Raw genomic sequence first — 21,214 nt, 5'->3', positions numbered from 1 at the left:
TGTATACAGAAATATAATGAGACAGAACACTCTGTTACAGGTTTTGCACCAAAATATTTACTGGATGGTACAAATGTCAGTATTCTACCAAACGAAATTAAAACAATAGAAAAAGAAGAGAAGTGGATTGCTGATAAAAGATTAGCATTAGAGAATACAATCAAATCCCATAAGTACAACAAGAAAATATTTGATAAAAATAGAAAAATGCAAGAGTTAGATATAGGAGACAGTGTATATGTAGAAAATGGAAACAGACTAAATAGAAAGAAATTGGACGAATTAAAAATAGGCCCTTTCAAAATAGTAGAGAAAATATCGAAGTCCATTTATAGGATTGACAATGGCAACAGAAAACCAGAATCAACTTTATTCCACATAACCAAATTACAACCTGTCACAACAGAAGCTGAAGAAGATGAAGTAGAAGAAAACAGACATCAATATAGCATATAGGTACATTGTTATTGTTATTTAGTATTTTCGATCTTAAGGGGGGGAGATGTAATGAAATGACATTTCAAATTTGCCGCGCTTCGCGCGTCTATGAATTGTCCGTGGATGTCGACCGAGGTGACGCATGATGTAATGGCGGAGAATATAACATTGTTTTGTGCTGTGTGTAATTTTTAAAGTTAAAAACCTTATAGAAAGAATATTACTGAGGATATTAGTGTACTTTTAAATGTCGTTTCTTTGGTATTTCAGAGAAACAAATTTTGGTTCATTTTATCCTCATCAATCCACCTTATAAATATTTAGGAAATTAATATTACGTATTTTGACACTTTGCTATTTAACATAGAATAACTAGATTAATTTTGGCTATATTATTATTATGCATATTGTGTGTTGTAGAAATAGTCTATTTAGTTAGTTCAAACGATCGATGAGTAAGTTATAGTCTATAAATGTTAATAGTGTTACCAGAGTAATTACGGAGCGACGTAATTATAATAAATATTAAATATGCAATAAAAAATATAAAAAACGATTTAATAATTTTAACAAAAGTTATCTTAATTGTTTTCAAAACCAATTTACAGTTGCCTACGGTACACGCGGCAACTGTGTAGGTTTTTCTTATTTATTATCTCTCACGTTTATTCCACATACTCATTGTTCATCTTCACAGAAGTCGGCAAATTTCTGCATTTTTTTTTTATTAAAATAAAACTTTACTATTTTTATAAATTTTTTATTGTTTCACTCACCGCATCTTAGTGAAACGTAAAGTAGTAAGTAGTAGTCTAACACGCGTGGCATTTCGTGCCCTCGTATACCAATGTACCACCGTGCGGCAGGCGGCGGCGGGCGTGGACGTGAGCGTGGGCGGCGCGGGCGGCGCGGAGGCGGCGGCGCGCGCCGGCCTGGCGCTGCTGCTGCCCGAGCCGCGCCCGCCGCGCGCCGGCGCGCTGCCGCTGCAGCCGCACCCGCACGAGCTGGCCGCCGCCGCCGCCGCGCTGTGCGCCGCCAAGCAGTGGCGCGACGCCGTGCTGCTGCACGACGGCAGCGCCTTCGCCGCGCCGCTGCTGGCGCCCGCGCACGAACGCCTGGCGCTGCGCGCGCGCCGCCTGCCGCCGCCCGGCGCCGCCGACGCGCTGCGCAGCCTGCTGCTGGTGCTCAAGCGCTGGGGCGCCGCGCGCTTCGTGGTGTGGTGCGACGCGGCGTGCGCCGAGCGCGTGCTGGACGCGGCGCAGCGCGCGGGGCTGCTGGGCGCGCGCCACTCCTTCCTGCTGGCGGCGCCCGACCTGCGCGCCGAGCGCCTGGCGCGCTACAGCTACGGCGGCGCCAACGTCACGGCGCTGCGCCCGTTCGACCCGGAGGCGCCGGCCGTGCGGCGCGCCGCGGCCGCCTGGGCCGCCGAGTACGCGGCGCTGGTGGGGCCGGCCGAGGCCGCGCGCCCGGCCGCCGCGCCGCCCGCCGCGCCGCTGCTGGCGTACGACGCGGCGCGCGCGGCGGCGGCGGCGGCGGCGCGCCTGCGGCTGCCGGTGCTGGCGGGCGGCGCGGGCGACTGCGCGCGCGGCTCGGCCGCCTTCCACGCCGACTCGCTGCTGAACTACGTGCGCTCGGAGGAGTGGGGCGGCGCGGCGGGCGCGCTGAGCTGGGAGCGCGGCGCGCGGCGCGGCGCGACGCTGCACGCGGCCGAGCTGCGGCGAGGCGGGCGGCTGGCGGCGGCGGCGACGTGGAGCGCGCGCGGCGGGCTGGCGTGGCGCGCGCGCGCCGCCGCCGCGCCGCCGCCGGGGGACGCCATGGCCAACCGCACGTTCGCGGTGCTGATCGCGCAGAGCGACCCGTACGTGATGCGCCAGCTGTCGGCGGAGCGGCTGGCCGGCAACGCGCGCTACGAGGGCTTCTGCGTGGAGCTGATCGAGCAGCTGGCGCGCCTGCTGGGCTTCAACTACACGTTCGTGGAGCAACCCGACGGCGACTACGGCACGCTGGACCGCGCCACCGGCCGCTGGAGCGGCATGATGCGCCGCCTCATCGAGGACGAGGTGCGCCGCCATACTCTCATTATATAGCGCCAAACTCTTCCATAGTTTTGGATTTGTGTTTTGACGCCATGAATGGCCCGCATACTGTACTAAGAAAGAAAGCATGCGTATGTGCTACATTGAAAATTTGAACGAAGTCGTAAAATGAAATTTTAAATCCCCTACATGTAAGTGGGGTATGATTTTTTGTCATTTATTTCATAGTGTGGATATGTCTTTGAAAGATATAAGGGGACTTCTACTAGTATTTTTCGATATACAGATCCGTTTGTAAAATATGTAGCTTTTAAGATCTAGTTTTTGGTAGAATCAAATGTCCCCACCCTCTGCCGGCTAGACGGTTATTTATGGATATGTGAAAAAAATCACAAGAATAGAATATATAATGAAATTACAAGAAAAACTATAACAGCTAAGTCTTAAACCATTAGTGGTCTAAGAGCTAAGTACCATTGACCTACTTAAAAAACGTAATTGGAAATCGAAAATTGCATACTAATTTCGTTGTTAATCAAAAAGGTAATCTGTCAGTAAGATGAGTCGGAGTCTGTTAAAACTAGAAAGCTAATCTTTGCTATGGGTATGTATATTAATTACTTCTACGAGTATAAAGTGACACCGACCTGACCATCACATTAGACCGTATACAGTCGGTGCGTCCCGTCGTCCGCAGAGCGTGCACTTCGCCATCACCGACCTGACCATCACATTAGACCGTATACAGTCGGTGCGTCCCGTCGTCCGCAGAGCGTGCACTTCGCCATCACCGACCTGACCATCACATTAGACCGTATACAGTCGGTGCGTCCCGTCGTCCGCAGAGCGTGCACTTCGCCATCACCGACCTGACCATCACATTAGACCGTATACAGTCGGTGCGTCCCGTCGTCCGCAGAGCGTGCACTTCGCCATCACCGACCTGACCATCACATTAGACCGTACACAGTCGGTGCGTCCCGTCGTCCGCAGAGCGTGCACTTCGCCATCACCGACCTGACCATCACATTAGACCGTATACAGTCGGTGCGTCCCGTCGTCCGCAGAGCGTGCACTTCGCCATCACCGACCTGACCATCACATTAGACCGTATACAGTCGGTGCGTCCCGTCGTCCGCAGAGCGTGCACTTCGCCATCACCGACCTGACCATCACATTAGACCGTATACAGTCGGTGCGTCCCGTCGTCCGCAGAGCGTGCACTTCGCCATCACCGACCTCACCATCACATTAGACCGTATACAGTCGGTGCGTCCCGTCGTCCGCAGAGCGTGCACTTCGCCATCACCGACCTGACCATCACGGCGGAGCGCGAGGAGGCCGTGGACTTCACCACGCCCTTCATGAACCTGGGCATCAGCATCCTGCTGCGCAAGCCCAGCAAGCCCGAGCCGGCGCTGCTGGCCTTCCTGCTGCCCTTCTCCGGCGGCGTGTGGCTGTGCCTGGGCCTGGCCTACGTGGGCGCGTCGCTGGTGCTGTTCGTGGTGGGCCGCCTGTGCCCCGCCGAGTGGCAGAACCCGTTCCCGTGCGTGGAGCGGCCGCCCGCGCTGCGGAACCAGTTCACGCTCGCCAACGCGCTGTGGTTCAACCTGGGCGCCGTGCTGCAGCAGGGCTCGGAGATCGCGCCCGTGGCGTTCGGCAGCCGCGCCGTGGCCAGCGTGTGGTGGCTGTTCGCGCTGGTCATCACCAGCTCCTACACCGCCAACCTCGCCACGCTGCTGTCCACCGAGACGCCGAGCGAGCTGCTGCGCGACGTGGCCGAGCTGGCCGACAACGAGCGCGGCATCGCGTACGGCGCCAAGGCCGGCGGCGCCACCTACAAGTTCTTCGAGCAGTCCACCGACGAGCTGTACCGGCGCATGTACCGCGTCATGAGGGAGCAGAAGATGCCGCTCACCAACCAGGAGGGCATCCAGTGGTGCGTGCAGCGGGGGCGGGGGGCCCTCGCCGCGCGCGCCGCTCACCTGTGTGTGTTGCAGGGCGCGCGAGGGCAACTACGCGTACTTCGCCGAGTCCACCACCATCGAGTACACCGTGGAGCGCAAGTGCGACGTGACGAGCGTGAGTATCTGCCGCCCGCGCCCGCGCCCACGCCCGCGCCCGCGCCCGCGCCCGCGCCCGCGCCCGCGCCCGCGCCCGCCCACTCACGCGTGCCTCTCTGTTGCAGGTCGGCGACCCGCTGGACAGCAAGGGCTACGGCATCGCTATGAAGAAAAGTAAATATCACATGGTTTCATTTACCTACTTAATATCTTTATCCAACACATAGTGCCTGATGTCCATTCAATCCGTTGAACCGAAAACTCTCAGACCTCTCGAACAGAAATACCGTATAGTTTGTGAATCATTTTGACATCTCATTCATTAAAATCGGTTCAGTAATTTATGTCGGTTCAGTAATTTATGAATCGCGCATACATCTGCCTTTCGTTTTCCCTTCGCCGTGGTCGGGTAAAACCAGGCATGAAATCAATATCTTCCGGCTTACTTAGTACTAAATGGGAGCCGAACTGAGACCCCCCCGTAGGTGTAGGTGACGTAAGCACTGAGCTCGCTCCGCTCCGCGCAGACTCGCCGTACCGGCACGCTCTCAACCTGGCGCTGCTGAGTCTGCAGGAGGACGGCGTGCTGCGCGACATGAAGCGACGCTGGTGGAAGGAGATGCACGGCGGCGGCGCCTGCAAGGAGCCCGACGAGCACGACGCGCAAAAGCTGTCCATCTTCAACTTCCTGGGGCTGTTCCTCGTGCTGGCCGTGGGCTGCGCGCTGGGCGTGCTGCTGTCGCTGGCCGACCTGGCGCGCGCCGCCTGGCGCCGCCCGCGCGCGCCCTCCTTCCTCGCCAGCCTGCTGGCCGAGCTGCGCTTCGTTTTCCGCTTCGAGCGCTCCAGCAAGCCGGTGCGCGGCCCGCTCTCGCCGCGCGCCTCGCCCGAGCGCACCTCGCCCGAGCGCACCTCGCCCGAGCCGAGCGCCTCGCCCGAGCGCCCCTCGCCCGAGCGCGCGTCGCCGCCGCGCACGCCGCGACGCACGAGCGCGCGCCGCCGCAGCTCCATGCACGCAGCCAGCGCGCGCCTGGCGCGGCACGCTGCGTCGCCGCGCCGTTTGTCGTCGCCAGCGCCAACGTCGGGCGAGCGCTAGTATGTCGGATATTAAATTTTAATTTACTAAGAAGTTATCCAAATTCTGGGAAAAGTAGTAGTCTGTAGGCGCAAGGTTTGGTGAGTAGGGCGGATGACGGAGAGCTTCCGACCCCACTTATTGCAACTCGGAGACCGTCTGCTGTGCAGCATGAGGTCGCGCGTTGTCGTGCGGGAGCAGCGGAGAGGAGCGATCGGCCAACGCCGGTCGGAGATGTGCCAGCTTCAATCGTTGTGTTCAGTTCTTCACAGTACGCATCTGCAGTGATGCTCATCCCATTGGTAAGAAGCTGTGAGGAATCACACTACCAAATAGTGACCATCACTTTTCTAGGGGTTAGTTTTCATTTAGGGCATTGTTTAGGTGCTGAACCAGGATCCAACCAACTTGCTGAGCGCTTGAGGTTATCAAACAGAATTCATTTTTCATCGCAGGTGATCAATGAAAGAAAGAAAGAAAGAAAAGAAAGAAAGAAAAGTTTATTTAGAATACACATCATACAAAGAAAAGAGAGAAAAAAAAAAAACAATAAATTAAAATACATTGCACCTTGCATGATGTGATCCTAAGGGTCACCATATTGCAGTGTCCGTAAGGATACCGCGCTGATCTTCCGTGGAGCCATTAAGGTGACGTTTGGACGGTATCGAGACGTGCGGAGCGCCTCTAACAAACATCGACAAATATTAAAAGAAGACAGATACGTAAATTAAATACAAAAATATTACTAGTAGAAACAAGTGGTAAAAATAAGCCAATTATAAATAATAATACAATAAATAAATGATAACATAATAATTTGGTAAATAAATATTATAATAAATTAAACAAAACAAAGGACCCATTACTTATATGTTTTAAATTAAAAGATAATGTTTTCGAATTTTGGTTTTAAAAGTGGTCTTGGATATTTTTAAATTACGAAGAGGAGGAGGCAAATCATTCCAGCACTTTGTTGCCGCGAATTTAAAGCTTGCAGCTCTGAAATGTTGCGGCACTTTAAGGGTCCAGACTCGATTTGATCTTGTCAAGGATGTTTTGTTCCACTCTAGCTTATCAAATAAGTAAGCAGGCTGCTGAGACTTCAATACTCCAAATAGAAGTGTAGCAAGGTGAAGATTCCGTCTCGCTTTCATATTGAGCAGTTTAGCTTCGTTAATAAACGGCGCAACATGCGTTCTGGGGGGAATATGAAAACAGAACCGGGCACATGCATTTTGGATGCGTTGTATTAGCCGTTGAGTGCGAACGAGCAGTCGTGGCCCATACAAAGCATCAGCGTAGTTTAATTTTGAGAGTATTAAAGACTCACATATCCCAACACGCACATCTACACTCATATAATTCCGTACACGGTATAAAGTTCTTAATCTATAAAAACAACTGCGCACTGTTTCCAAGATATAACCTTCAAAACGCAATTCAGTATCTATCAGTACCCCTAAATTTCTAGCCTCATTAATACGCTGCAGCACTTGATCTTTAATACATATAGCAGAGAGGTTTGGCGATACCTTTGCGACTGCCTGACGAGAGCCAAGTAACATGAACTTTGACTTGTCAGCATTTAGTACTAACTGATTATTATTCGCCCAGTTTGCTATATTTTCCAAGTCATCGTTTAGTTTACTAACGGCATCACTATAATCATCAGGTTTAAAAGAAATATACAGTTGAGTGTCGTCTGCATACATATGATAATTTGAGTTATTAATACTGTCTACTATGTCTGCAGTATATATAATGAAAAGTAAGGGACCTAAGATAGAGCCTTGTGGGACTCCTCGAGACAAAAGTTTAGATTCTGAGGTAGCTATCCATCCCGTGGAATCGCGCAATTCAACGTACTGAGTACGCTGAGACAGATAGCTTGCAAACCAACTGATGGATTTTGTCGAGAACCCGTAAAATGAAAGTTTTGCTAATAATAACGAAATATTAATTGTATCAAATGCTCGAGAAAAATCTAACAAAGTTAACACCGTTACTTCACCTTTGTCTTGTGATGCTAACATATTATCAACCACATCAATAAGAGCGGTGGTAGTACTTCGAAACTTTCTAAAACCGGATTGCTTGTTTGGAAGAAATATTGTTACTTTCAAGGTATTGAGACAGTTGATTACAAACAACTTTTTCAAGTATTTTAGAGAGACAAGGAAGTATGCTAATCGGTCTTAAATCCTTTAATTCAAGTACATTCTGTTTTTTGGCAACGGTTTGACCACAGCATTTTTCTATATTTGCGGAAAAGTACTAGTTTTAATGGAATGATTGACAATTTCAATGCGGTTCAAATTCCTTCATTCGTGTGTCTGTCGAGCAGTGTCTCGACGAGTACTTCGCGCTGGCCATCGTCGAGTTCGTGGGGCACTCATTTATCAAGCTTGCCAATACGCAAAAACTTTGACGCAAATAGACCAATATTGTTTTGACGCTAACGTCGAAAGCTGCTGCTAATTCAGCCGTAGCTTGTGTATCTTCGGCTTCCACAATCGCCTGTAATTGTCGACCAAAGTCTTCGGTCGACCGCGAGGTTCATTTTTCAGGCCGAAATTCCCAGAACGGAAGCGAGCAAATCAATAACAGTTGGTTGGCGTTGGTTTGTAGTGTTAGCTCCGCAGACGTCGTTAATGTCGCGTGCCGCTTGTGCCGCGTCGCTGCCACGACGGTGACGGTACGCATATGCCATAACTACTCGAATATTTAACGTATCCTTGATGACGAAAAAGGCTGAAATGCGATGAAAATGTAACACTAAACAATAAACAAATGACAACTTTTGGAAAAAGAATTCCATGTTTTTTAAATAAAATTAATTTGAAATTAGAATTCTTTACCAAACAAAAATTATTTTGATTTGAAATGGTCAGTATTGTAGAACGGCAATTTTATAGGTACCTATTAATAATAATAATAATAATAATTACTAATGGTAAGTGCTGAATAATCATAGGGTTTAAAAAATGTCTACTATATAAAAAAAAATTATTTAAAACAATGGGGATGATGACTAGGTTTGAATATATTGATTTTTATGATACATTCGGGTAAATAAGGTCAATGTTAACTAATTTATACATAAAAAGCAAAGATTCAAAAAAAAAAGATATAAAAATAAAATTTCAAAATCTATTAAATTTTTTTTATTGTAATTAGATGAAAATTCATACAGTTTTAGCTTCCTTACATTAATGTGACATTTTTCAATAAATGAACTATAAACATAAACGCACAAACAACAAAGATATTAGTAATTTTGTTTGAACGCCCATACAAACCTAAAGATGAGCGAGCCAACGACGACGCTGTATGGGGCGTTTTTCAGGGATCCGCGGCAGCGCCGCAAATCTGACCCTTTAAATCCCTGTAGCTCCGAAAGTAATGATCGCAGATACCCTGTTCCTTTTACAAAATTGCTTTGCTGTTAGTATACTCTTAATTTATGTACAATTTAAAAAACTGTCATCATCCCTATTATTCACCGCTGCAGTATTTCCGTATTGCAGGGGCTTTATTAATAAGTGTCAATGTTAGAGAAATTTAGAATACAAAATAATTATTACCATTGGTGTTCTTTTATTCATTATAGATACCCACATCCCATTGTAGCGGGTCGTCGTAGCGACCCGGCGAGGTCTGCCGCGCGGGCGTTTGCTGGACAACGCACAGGCATTTCATCTAACTCAGTTCAAATTAACACCAGCCAAAACGCCAGCGTTGCAAGATGATTTAAGAGTTGTAGTGTCATCATCACCATCACCATCACCATCACCATCACCATCACCATCACCATCACCATCACCATCATCATCATTGACAACCCATATTCGGTTGACCCTAACCCATCACTATTGAGCACGAGTCTTTTCTCAGAATGAGAGGGGTTAGGCCTTTGTCCACCACGCTGACCAAATGACAATGGCCAAAGGACAGCTAAGGGAACCCCTTAATAGTATAGGTACAGTAGCTACCATGTGATTGGGCTTGATTAATTTGCAGTGATAATAACTTTTATATAAGGGTCGTCAACACAAGCAAAGAAGATTTTGAATATTCATATTTAGTAGGGTATAGGTAGACGGGGAGTGATGTATACGAGTAAAGATTAAAGTAGTATTTTTAAATTTAGTTCGGTTGATTGTACGTAATAAGAAAAATAAGTGTAATTAATGTAAGAAAATAACGCCGTGGTTTAAGTCTTTATAATCAAAATGTTTAATATTGTTCTACACTTATAACATGTTTTCACTAAAAATGGTAAAATAAAAAATACAACCAACTTTAAAATTACAAAAATATTTCTACTAAACAAAAAAGAAAAAATAACATCGCATGTGCTACCTTCTGATCAGTTTAAAGGCGGTTCCGACAGGCTACGACACCCAGAACATCTATATGATCGGTGATAGGAGATACTGTAATAGGACACCCTGTGAGTAGACACGCCTGCGTTTTGCCAAATTGGCATCACCCCAGTCAGAAACTTTTTTAAGGGCAGAGTTCAAGCATTCCACCATCGCCTCTCGGAGTTCATTGGTTTTTATACCACTCCGTTACAGTGCTGTCATCCGCATACCCAAGGATTCCAAGTTTAAGCGGGTCATTAATATGCAGCAAAAAGAGTGTAGCGGAGAGAACAGGCCCTTGAGGAACTCCGGCATCAATAGCCATTAAATACGACGAGCAGCCATCAGTGACTACACGAAAGGAACGTTCACTCAAGAAATGATGGAATACCATAAGCTGGAAGCTTACTAAGGAGGCCGTCATGCTAGACCCAAGAGACAGCAAGGGCCTCTCCGTGCTTATCAAGCCTGTTCAGTCGCAGAGATAGCGAGTGACCCATCGGGTTTCAGCAAAGGCGGCGGCGACGACCGACAGAAGTTCGTTTCCACTAATTTCGCGAAGGATCAAAAAGCTTTGCTGCCACTAGGGTATGTAGCTAATCTGGCTCCTATGCGACTAGTGCGTGAAAAACGAGACTTCTTCAGAACTTTTTTTTGCAAGCCTTGGCAGAAATATTAAATTGCGTTTTTTTCAGTTTCAATTACGAACAAAATGACCATTACGACTACAAGCAGTAGCGGGCGACAAACGCTGACTGTTCGGTGCCAGCTGAGGCACATCCGATACATCACAAAATATTCCATTGCCCGAAACATCACCTCGGAACTTGCACTTTCACAGCTTGAAGAATTATCGGAAAAAAAGCAAATCTGCCGCCAACCTTCCGATTTGTACTCCCAAACCCGTCTTGTAGAGCCATGTGCGTATGTATGTAAGTATGTATGTAAGTATGTATGTATCTTGTATGTATGTATGTATGTAGGTACTTATTGATTTAATATTTATTTATTGTAATTAGCAGTATATTATAATTTTTAATATTCTTTCACCTGTCAAGGCAGAAACTATAAGGGTAGATATATATTTAAGGAACAAGTTTTATAAACCTACTTTCTTATGACTAAATGAACTATCATTACTAGCAGCAGCGCAGTATGACAGCACAGGACTGAGCGCGGCGGGGGCGGGGGCGGCGGCGGCGGCGGGCGCAGGCGCGGCTGGTATCGACGCGAGGGCGCGCGGCGCGGCCAGCAGTCGGGTGCCGCCCCGCACACGGCACACGGCGGCAGCGGCAGCAGCGGCAGCAGCGGCAGCAGCATGGACGCGCAGCAGCAGCCCGCGCCCGCGGCCGCGCGCCCGCTCGTGCGCCCCGACGAGTTCGGCGAGGTCGACACCGCCAGGTGAGCGACAGGCGCTCCGGCACGGCACCGGCCCGGTATCGATTGCTCGCGCTGCCAAACGCTGGGACGGTTCCGATGAGGAAAATGTTTTCTCATTTAAAATATTTGATTTTCCATTGTAAAACAGTATTGGCAATTGTTCATTCTTCTTCTTAACGCTATCTTTGAATTATATTTCTTTTAATTTTATTACTCAAGTGAAGGAATAAAGTCATGTGAAGGCATTATGTGTACTTTTTAGGGTTACGTAGTCAACACGAGACCCTTATAGTTTCGCCATCTCCGTCGGTCCATCCGCAGGGTAGCTCGTTATTTGTTAGTTGACTACAAAATACGCGTCGCGGATTAAAAACAAACTTGGCTAAGTACGCCAAAGTAAAATAAAATCATGGAGATACTTTCAAATAAAATACTATATGATAAAAAAAATCCAACTCTAAGGGAAAGGAATAATTGTTTACCCGTCAATTGAAAAATAAAACCACGTATAACTTTTTATAGTTCCGTAGTCCACAAGGAACCCTTATGGTATCGCCATGTCCGTTTGTCAGTCCGTCCGTCCGCCCGTCCGCTGTGCAGAGCAGAGACTATTACAACTACAAAGCTGTATTTTAGCATGAGTCGTAATCAACCCATATACGGCTCACTGCTGAGCTCGAGTCTCCTCTCAGAATAAGAGGGGTTAGGTCAATAGTCCACCACGCTGGCCCAATGCGGATTGGCAGACTTCACACACTAGTTACCACCTTACCGATAAAGATGTACCGCCAAGATGTTGCGGTACGATGTCGTGTAGAAACCGAAAAGGGGTGTGGATTTTCATCCTAATCCTAACAAGTTAGCCCGCTTCCATCTTAGACTGCATCATCACTTACCATCAGGTGAGATTGTAGTCAAGGGCTAACTTGAAAAGAATAAAAAAAAGTCAAAGATCGGGGTAATTGTAATCAGTATAAGTAATTGATAACAAACTATCCATGAATAAACACATCGACGTTGCAGCGGATAAAGCCTACAAACAACTAGGATTCATCAAACGCGTCACTCGTAGTTTCGATAACATAGAATGCGTTAAAACATTGTGTTTGCCTACGTTAGAAGTCTTTTTGAACATTCGTGTAATATTTGGTCTCCCTATTATATTACACAGTGTCCAAGGCTGGAGTCAGTTCAAAGACAATTTCACAGTTACCTAGCGTTTCAAACACTACAGACGATTTAACAATGAATAATGATTTAACAATTAATAATAACTGTTGAAAACAAAAAATACTCGTGAAAGAATTATGTCGATACGTTAATTAATTCCTGAGATATAGAATTTTAAAGTGAGCGCGCGGTGATCAGCTCGCGTTTAACGCCGTGACGTCATCATACAACACTTGCTCGCCCGTTATAGGCCATTTTGGATTTCTGCCTTACCTACTGACGAACTAATGGTTAGAATTGCAAAATTATTTTTGTGTTGAAAAGCCCGTTTAACGAGGAAGGCTATAAGCTACATAACATCACACTACGACCAACAAAGCACCGATCAAAAATCTGGCCAAAACGGGAAAAATAATGTTCGGTCGTCGGCTAGTCTTCTTATTATAATAAATGCGAAAGGTCATTCTCACGAAATCCCGAATACCGCTTGACGTAAAAAGATGAAATTTAGCTCCTGCCAAATAAAGTAAAGTAGTAAGGTAGTATAAAGTTTTATTCATAAATATTTGGTATTTTTAAATAAAACCAAAACTATATAATTATATAAAAGCTCTAATGCAACGAAGTTTTAAATGATTTTGCGTAGCTAGTAACATGATCCATTACGTATTATATGTCGTTATAAGTCGCTAGGTCAAGAAAGAAATATTATTAATATCAATTTAAAAATATTAAAGAGTCAAAAAAATCCCTGAAAATACCCCTAAAAATTTCAGACCCCTAAAAAAATCCCAGAGCACTTATTTATCCCGTAAATCTGGGGGGAAAACCCCTAACTTGGGAACCCTGTTGTAACATGACGTCACAAGCGGTCGCGCGACTGTTAGCGGGAATCGATATTTTTCGAAACTTTGAATGCTATAGGCATTCAAAGTTTTCAAATCCAAACTATTAGGTATTTTTGACTACAACAAAAACTAGTGTGTTTGTATACATGCAGGCTTTACTGAGGCTAAATTTCAAGTGATTTGGCATACCTAGTACCTAGTAACATTATTCATTATGAAGAAGCTGGTGCACACTATAAAATAAGACACCTTGGAGCAAAGAAAAAGTCAGAGTGACATTCTTCTGTTGCAAGCTATCTTGACTGGCCGTATCGACTGTCCTAGCTTACTGCTCTCTCGTTAAATGCTTTGTCGTTTAGGCCCCGGCACACTCGCTTACTAGTTGCACCTACTAATTTTGGTACGGCTATCTCGAAAATATAACAACATTTACTTCCATTTAGATCTTATTTATTTAAAGCACAGCTAATTATCATTTTATACCGAAGACAATAACACCTCAACGAACAAACGCTTCCAGAAAAACACATACCAAACTCTATAAACTTAATAACTAACTTATGCACCAATTCTCACACCCACACACACGTCCATTCCCTTTTTCATACTCTTAGACACACACACGCACACACCGACTCACACACATACTCTCACGCTAAAAGTGATAAAAAAAATATTATTTTTTACTTACTTTTAAAGTAAACATACTGTTACTAAGCCAATTATTTAACTAGATCCTTATTTATACATCATATTATCGTCTCCATATAGTTTTATACGGGGATATACCTAGGTTGTCTGGGCCGACGTTATATGCGCCGGTGGGCATTATCCTATAACTGTACTAAATGGAATTTAGTGCGATAATTGTATAACAATAAATTTGAGTTAATTTTGCATTCTTATTTTTTATATTTAAATTAAAAAAGAGGCAGTTTTAAGAAAAAAGATTTAGGACTACGAAAAATATTTTAAGACTCAGTCCGATACCTACCAAAATGTACTAAGATAAATCCATAGAATATACTAAGATAAATCCATAGAATATACTAAGATAAATCCATAGAATATACTAAGATAAATCCATAGAATATACTAAGATAAATCCATAGAATATACTAAGATAAATCCATAGAATATACTAAGATAAATCCATAAAATCAGACGAGCCGTGTTAGAGGCATGCGTCCACAAACATTGGAAACTAAATTTTTATATGAGTATCGACTGTACTCAGCGGCACGTCGGGGGCAGGCCTTTCCCTCCCGCAAGGAAATAATCCTAGATACGCCAATGATATATATATAAAATACCTATATATCCATTGAAAATGTATGCACACTAGCGGACGCCCGCGACTTCGTCCGCGTAAAAATTGATGTAAACTTCTCTACCTCTACCTTATCCTGCTCGTAAACCTACCCAACCCTACCCTACCCTACCCCTACATTACTCCTACCCTACCGCTAACGCTAACCCTACCCGTAACCTATCCATACCCTATCCTACCCTACCCCTAATCTACCCCTACCTTACTCCTACCCTACCCCTAATGTACCCCTACCTTACTCCTACCCTACCGCTAACCCTAACCCTTTCCTACAACTACCTTACCCCTACCCTAACCCTACCCTACCCATACCCTACCCCTACCCTACCTTACCCTACCCTATCCCTATCCTACTCCTCCCCTACTTTATACGTTCCATATCCTTTCCCCTACCTCTAACTTGCCCCTACCCTACACTACCCCTACCTTATTCATACCCTACCCTACACTTTACCTAAATTACCCCTACCCTACCCTACCCTAAACTTTCCCTAAATTACCTTCCCTACCCCTATTCTATCCCTACCCTCAGCAAAATTTGTCCAGCCATTTGTGCGTGGTGCAATGACCAAAAGACTATAATTTCCCAAGCGACTTCTATGCTAATACTATAAAGAGGTAAAGTTTGTGTGGTTGTCGGGGGTAATCTCTGGATCTACTGGACCGATTTGGAAAATTCTTTTACCAATAGAAAGCTACATTATTTGCGAGTGTCATAGGCTATGTTTGTTCCTCATATTCACACGGGAACGGGAACCACGTAATTGAAATCGCGGGGCATCATATAGTGGCATTTCTGCGTCTTTCAGAAATTTTGTATTATCTCCGAAACTATATAACTAATTAACATACTGTAAAGGGCAAATCTTATCTCTATAATATCCTTGTGATTATTAAATAATTTATTTTGATAAGGATTTAAGTTTAGTTGTGTAAATAATGACGTAAACCTTAGTTTAAAATTTAAATAATTTAATAAAGTACTAAAGGTACTATATCTGCTAAAATATAAAAGATAGATATATGGTGTCGCGGACTTTTTTGTAGAACTTTTAAAGGTTCAAAAAGCCTCCATACATTTATTTCAGTTATACGCAATGGTTGAGGCAGCGCATGCGAATAAGTAAGTTTTTCGGTCCGATCTGTAAGAGGAAACCCGCGATATCTCAGTAGTTATATATGATAGAAATATAAAATATAGCCTATAGCACTCCCCGATAACGTAGCATTCTACTGGTAAAAGAATTTTTAAAATCGGATCAGTAGTTCCAAAGATTACCCCATTTCAAAGAATTGTTACAAACTTACAAACTTTACCTCTTTATAATATTTGTATATATATGTATTTATTATAATATTATATATGTAATTATGTATTGAAATAATAGTATAATATATATATTAGGTCTATAGTAGACCGTAGCCTGTAACACAGCAACAGGGCACACCCGATATCGACCACCGACCGACCGTAGCCTGTAACACAGCAACAGGGCACACCCGATATCGACCACCGACCGACCGTAGCCTGTAACACAGCAACAGGGCACACCCGATATCGACCACCGACCGACCGTAGCCTGTAACACAGCAACAGGGCACACCCGATATCGACCACCGACCGACCGTAGCCTGTAACACAGCAACAGGGCACACCCGATATCGACCACCGACCGACCGTAGCCTGTAACACAGCAACAGGGCACACCCGATATCGACCACCGACCGACCGTAGCCTGTAACACAGCAACAGGGCACACCCGATATCGACCACCGACCGACCGTAGCCTGTAACACAGCAACAGGGCACACCCGATATCGACCACCGACCGACCGTAGCCTGTAACACAGCAACAGGGCACACCCGATATCGACCACCGACCGACCGTAGCCTGTAACACAGCAACAGGGCACACCCGATATCGACCACCGACCGACCGTAGCCTGTAACACAGCAACAGGGCACACCCGATATCGACCACCGACCGACCGTAGCCTGTAACACAGCAACAGGGCACACCCGATATCGACCACCGACCGACCGTAGCCTGTAACACAGCAACAGGGCACACCCGATATCGACCACCGACCGACCGTAGCCTGTAACACAGCAACAGGGCACACCCGATATCGACCACCGACCGACCGTAGCCTGTAACACAGCAACAGGGCACACCCGATATCGACCACCGACCCACCGTAGCCTGTAACACAGCAACAGGGCACACCCGATATCGACCACCGACCGACCGTAGCCTGTAACACAGCAACAGGGCACACCCGATATCGACCACCGACCGACCGTAGCCTGTAACACAGCAACAGGGCACACCCGATATCGACCACCGACCGACCGTAGCCTGTAACACAGCAACAGGGCACACCCGATATCGACCACCGACCGACCGTAGCCTGTAACACAGCAACAGGGCACACCCGATATCGACCACCGACCGACCGTAGCCTGTAACACAGCAACAGGGCACGTCGGATAGCAATATCCTGCTATATATCGTGTGTGCCTGTAATTTCACAGAAGGCCCCCTTTTGAACTGATGGGTGGCCGATACCAGCATGGCGGTAGTGAGTTCACTGCTGACAACCGGCCGACCGTCTCGCAGGTACCCGGAGCCGCAGGAGGCCACGCACAAGGTGCGCGGGCGCGGCGACGTGCTGGAGCTGCTGTGCGGCGCGGGCGCCGTGGACCCCGAGCTGCTCACCGTCAAGACCTTCTACTTCTTCTTCTACTCCGCCTTCGGCTCGCTGTTCCCGCTCATGGGCGTGTACTTCAAGCAGATGGGCATGAACGCGGGCCAGTGCGGCCTGCTCATCGGCACGCGGCCGTTCGTGGAGTTCCTGTCGGCGCCCTTCTGGGGCGGGCTGGCCGACCGCTGGCGCAAGGGCCGCCTGCTGCTGCTGGCGTCGCTGGGCGCGTGGATCGTGTTCACGCTGCCGCTGAGCTGGGTGCAGCCGGCCGCCGTGGCGTGCGTGCAGCCGCTCAACGCCAGCGCCTACCGCCTGGCGCCGCCGCGCTACGACGACGACTGGGCCGGGCCGCCGCGCGCCTGGCGCGGGCCGGCCGCCGGACGCGCCGGCAGCCCGCTGCCCGTGAGCGACGCGCAGAACTACTCGCCGGCGCAGCGCGACTGGGTGTCGCCGCTGCACTCCTTCGTGGTGTACAGCACGCCCGACATCCAGAAGACGTTCTTCCTGCTGCTGCTGCTGGTGGTGGTGGGCGAGTTCTTCAGCGCGCCCGCCATCACGCTGGCCGACTCGGCCGTCATCACGCTGCTGGGCGAGGACGCCGACCGCTACGGCCACCAGCGCATGTTCGGCTCGCTGGGCTGGGGGCTGGCCATGTTCTTCGTGGGCATCGCGCTGGACCACAGCACGGCCTTCAGCACGCACCCGTGCGGCGGCCCGCAGCGCTACGAGAAGAACTACACCATCTGCTTCGCCACGTTCTCCGTGCTGATGGGCGCCGCGCTGGTGACGGCCACGCAGATCCGCTTCAAGTACGAGCCCGCGCCGGCGCCGCCGCCGCCGCCCGCCGCGCCCGCGTCGCCCACGCGCGAGGAGCGCCTGCAGCGCCAGCTGGCGGAGCAGCTGCAGCTGCCGGGGCTGGACACGGGCGCGCCGCCGCCGCCGCTGGAGCACGCCGAGGTGTTCGCGCAGACCACGCGCGAGATGCCCGAGTGGGTGACGGTGCTGCGCCAGTTCCAGAACGTGAAGGCCGCCTCCTTCCTGCTGGTGGCCTGGTTCATGGGCTTCGGCATCGGCCTCATCTTCACCTTCCTGTTCTGGCACCTGCAGGTGAGCGCTCGGGGAAGCTAAGGGTAGGAAAACAGGGGATGATTGATTGTTTACCCATTAATTACCTACTTGTCTTATAAAACCACGCATAACTTTTTATACAAGTATTCGGTTTATTTCAGTTGTATTTTCTTGTAATATTTTTCAATTGAAAGTGTAACATGCTAAGTGTAAAAAAGTACATTCACATGAAATCGAACCTAAAACCGCGTCCCCCCTTAAAGTCGAAATTTTTCGTTTCTTTCTTGTTGCTTATGCACTACTCCGCAATCATTTTTTAGCAAAGTGGAACCAACTTCTTCGCATACCCTAATAGATAAAAAAAGAATTATGAAAATAGCAAAACTCAGTAAAAAATATTAAAATCGGATCACTATATATCATATTACAATTATTGGGTAAACATAATCATCTCCTGTTTTCCTACCCTTAGGGTTGAAATTGTTTTTCCAAATTTATATGGAACCATTTTTGAAATATACCCTTTCCAATAAAAAAAGAATTATCAAAATTTACCTACTCACTAAAAAGTTATGCGTGTTTATACATGCGAAAGACAGGTTTTTAAATAATAAAAATTTGCTTTTTGTATACAGGAAAATCAAAATCAAAATCAAAAATCATTTATTTCAAGTAAGCTCAGTTTACAAGCACTTTTGACACGTCAGTTGACTATTTGTAAAGATTCTACCACCGGTTCGGAAGGCAGGTTCTGCTGAGAAAATACCGGCAAGAAACTGACTGACTGACTGACTTAAATGAATACGTGTTTAAGCTAGATGTACAACTTTGCCTAGTAATTTATTTTTCAACGTGATCGTTAAAAGAACATACAAAAAAATCTGCATTAATTTGCAGTAGTAAAAATAGCACCGACGCTTCCGCAGGACATCGGCGGCTCGCCCACGCTGTTCGGCGTGGCGTCCGTCATCAACCACATCTCCGAGATCTTCGCCTACTTCTTCAGCTTCAAGCTGATCACGCAGATGGGCCACGTGAAGGTGCTGTGCCTGGGGCTGGCCGGCAACGTGGTGCGCTTCCTGTACATCTCGTGGCTCCCGGCGCCGTGGTGGGTGCTGCCCTTCGAGTTTGTGCAGGGCGTGACGCACGCCGCCGTGTGGGCCGCCTGCTGCTCCTACATCGCGCACGGCTCGCCGCCCGGCCTGCGCTCGTCGGCGCAGGGCGTGCTGCAGGGCCTGCACCACGGCCTGGGCCGCGGCTGCGGCGCCGTGCTGGGCGGCGTGGCCGTGGCGCGCTGGGGCACCACGCGCACCTTCGCGGGCTACGGCCTGCTGTGCGGCGTGGCGCTGGCCGCCTTCGCCTTCGTCAACTTCCGCGACGGCGGCGACGCGCCCGGCGCGCCCGACGACGAGGCGCGCGCCGTGGCCGAGGCGGGCGTGCTGGCGCCGCACGGCGTGCCGTCCAACCCGCTGCCGCGCGCGCTGTCGTCGTCGCGCCTGGCCGACCTGGCGCCCGACAACTACGGCGCCACGCACTCGCACGGCGACAGCCTGGCCGTGCCCGGCGCCGCGCCCGCCCCGCACAACCCCTTCCTGGCCGAGCCGGGCCTCCGGTAGGCCGCGCCGGCCGCTGCCGGTGTCTGTAATATTGATCGATTAGATAGTTCCTTTTGATGACATGTTCGTTTCCACTCGAGGCGGGCGTCGCGCGCCCCGCCCCGCCTCGCCTCACTCATCGCTGTAAAAACTTCGAACTATTTTTGCGACTCCAATACGATTAATATATTAAATAAACAGAGTCTCGTTCGCTATGTCTCTCGTCCGGCCGCCGCCCCCCGGCGCGCGCAGCGTGTAGTGCGCCGCTTGTTGTACTCGATGTGGAGCTATTCATATAATTATAGATAAATACAGCGAACGTACGTCTTCATAAAGTATTATCGTGTAAATGTGTGTACTCGTGGTGTGTGCTGTGCGACACGTCTCGTCTCGACGCCTCACGTCTCGTCACGACGCGTCACATCTCGTCACGTCTTGTCACGTCTCGTCACGACGCGTCACGGCGAATCATGGCGCGTCACGGCGCGTCCCGTCAGCCCCGATGCGACGACGTCATAATTATGTTTGTTGACACGTAGTAGATGTTTATGACATAGCTGTAAATGATCATAGTGTATGTATACATTTGTTGTAAACTAACTCTTTAGTGATGTGAACGCGGCACAGTTATATATTTTTGCACTGGCCGGGCGGCGCGGCGCCGGGCCGCGTGGCCGGGCCGGCAGCACTCCGGGCGCCCGGCCGGGCCGGCAGCGCTCCGGTCGCACAGAGCGCCCGTCGCAGGCTCCGAACCGGCGCCGCTCCAGAGTCGCGCCGGGCGCCGCGCCGCTGGCAACGATCTTCGATTTCTAATATATTATAATAATAAATGTTGACTATTCACTCGTTGTCTTATTTTATATCTATAGTCCACAACTTTAGGTTTTTTACACAACAATAATACTACTCAAAAAGGTTCTTTTAAGCGACACTTTTCGTTTCGATTTACATACATTTTATTTTTAATAATAAGCTTTACGGCTCTGGGTTCTAGCCCTTTTGAGCCCGGATTCACATACAATTAATTAATTATCTTGGACTAATTATAGAAGGACCTGCCTCGCAAGACGTTACCTCTCTGTCAATCAATCAACGATCTAACGCGTGTATACTTATATCGTATCGATGTTTCATTGTT

At 48.1% G+C, this 21,214-nt stretch overlaps 2 protein-coding genes across 2 annotated transcripts; both read left to right on the top strand.

Moving 5' to 3' along the window:
• Positions 1 to 1,196: 1,196 nt before the first annotated feature.
• Positions 1,197 to 9,198, top strand: LOC112044508 (glutamate receptor ionotropic, kainate 3-like; the record flags this gene model as incomplete). The annotated part of the gene is made up of 5 exons (XM_024080386.2): positions 1,197 to 2,498; positions 3,764 to 4,413; positions 4,475 to 4,556; positions 4,663 to 4,711; positions 5,065 to 9,198. Coding segments are annotated over 5 exons (2,649 nt in total), but the record flags the coding sequence as incomplete, so codon positions are not given.
• LOC112044514 (major facilitator superfamily domain-containing protein 6) lies at positions 5,701 to 20,919 on the top strand. Its single transcript, XM_024080389.2, has 3 exons — positions 5,701 to 11,380; positions 17,329 to 18,520; positions 19,408 to 20,919. The coding sequence occupies exons 1-3, from the start codon at positions 11,298 to 11,300 to the stop codon at positions 20,095 to 20,097; spliced, it is 1,965 nt and encodes a 654-aa protein (XP_023936157.1). The 5' UTR covers positions 5,701 to 11,297; the 3' UTR covers positions 20,098 to 20,919.
• Positions 20,920 to 21,214: the final 295 nt, after the last annotated feature.

Source organism: Bicyclus anynana, chromosome 13, assembly GCF_947172395.1.
Source record: "Bicyclus anynana chromosome 13, ilBicAnyn1.1, whole genome shotgun sequence".
Taxonomy (NCBI): Eukaryota; Metazoa; Arthropoda; class Insecta; order Lepidoptera; family Nymphalidae; genus Bicyclus; species Bicyclus anynana.
Note: the sequence above shows the minus strand (reverse complement) of the source record. Positions and strands in the feature narration are given on the sequence as shown.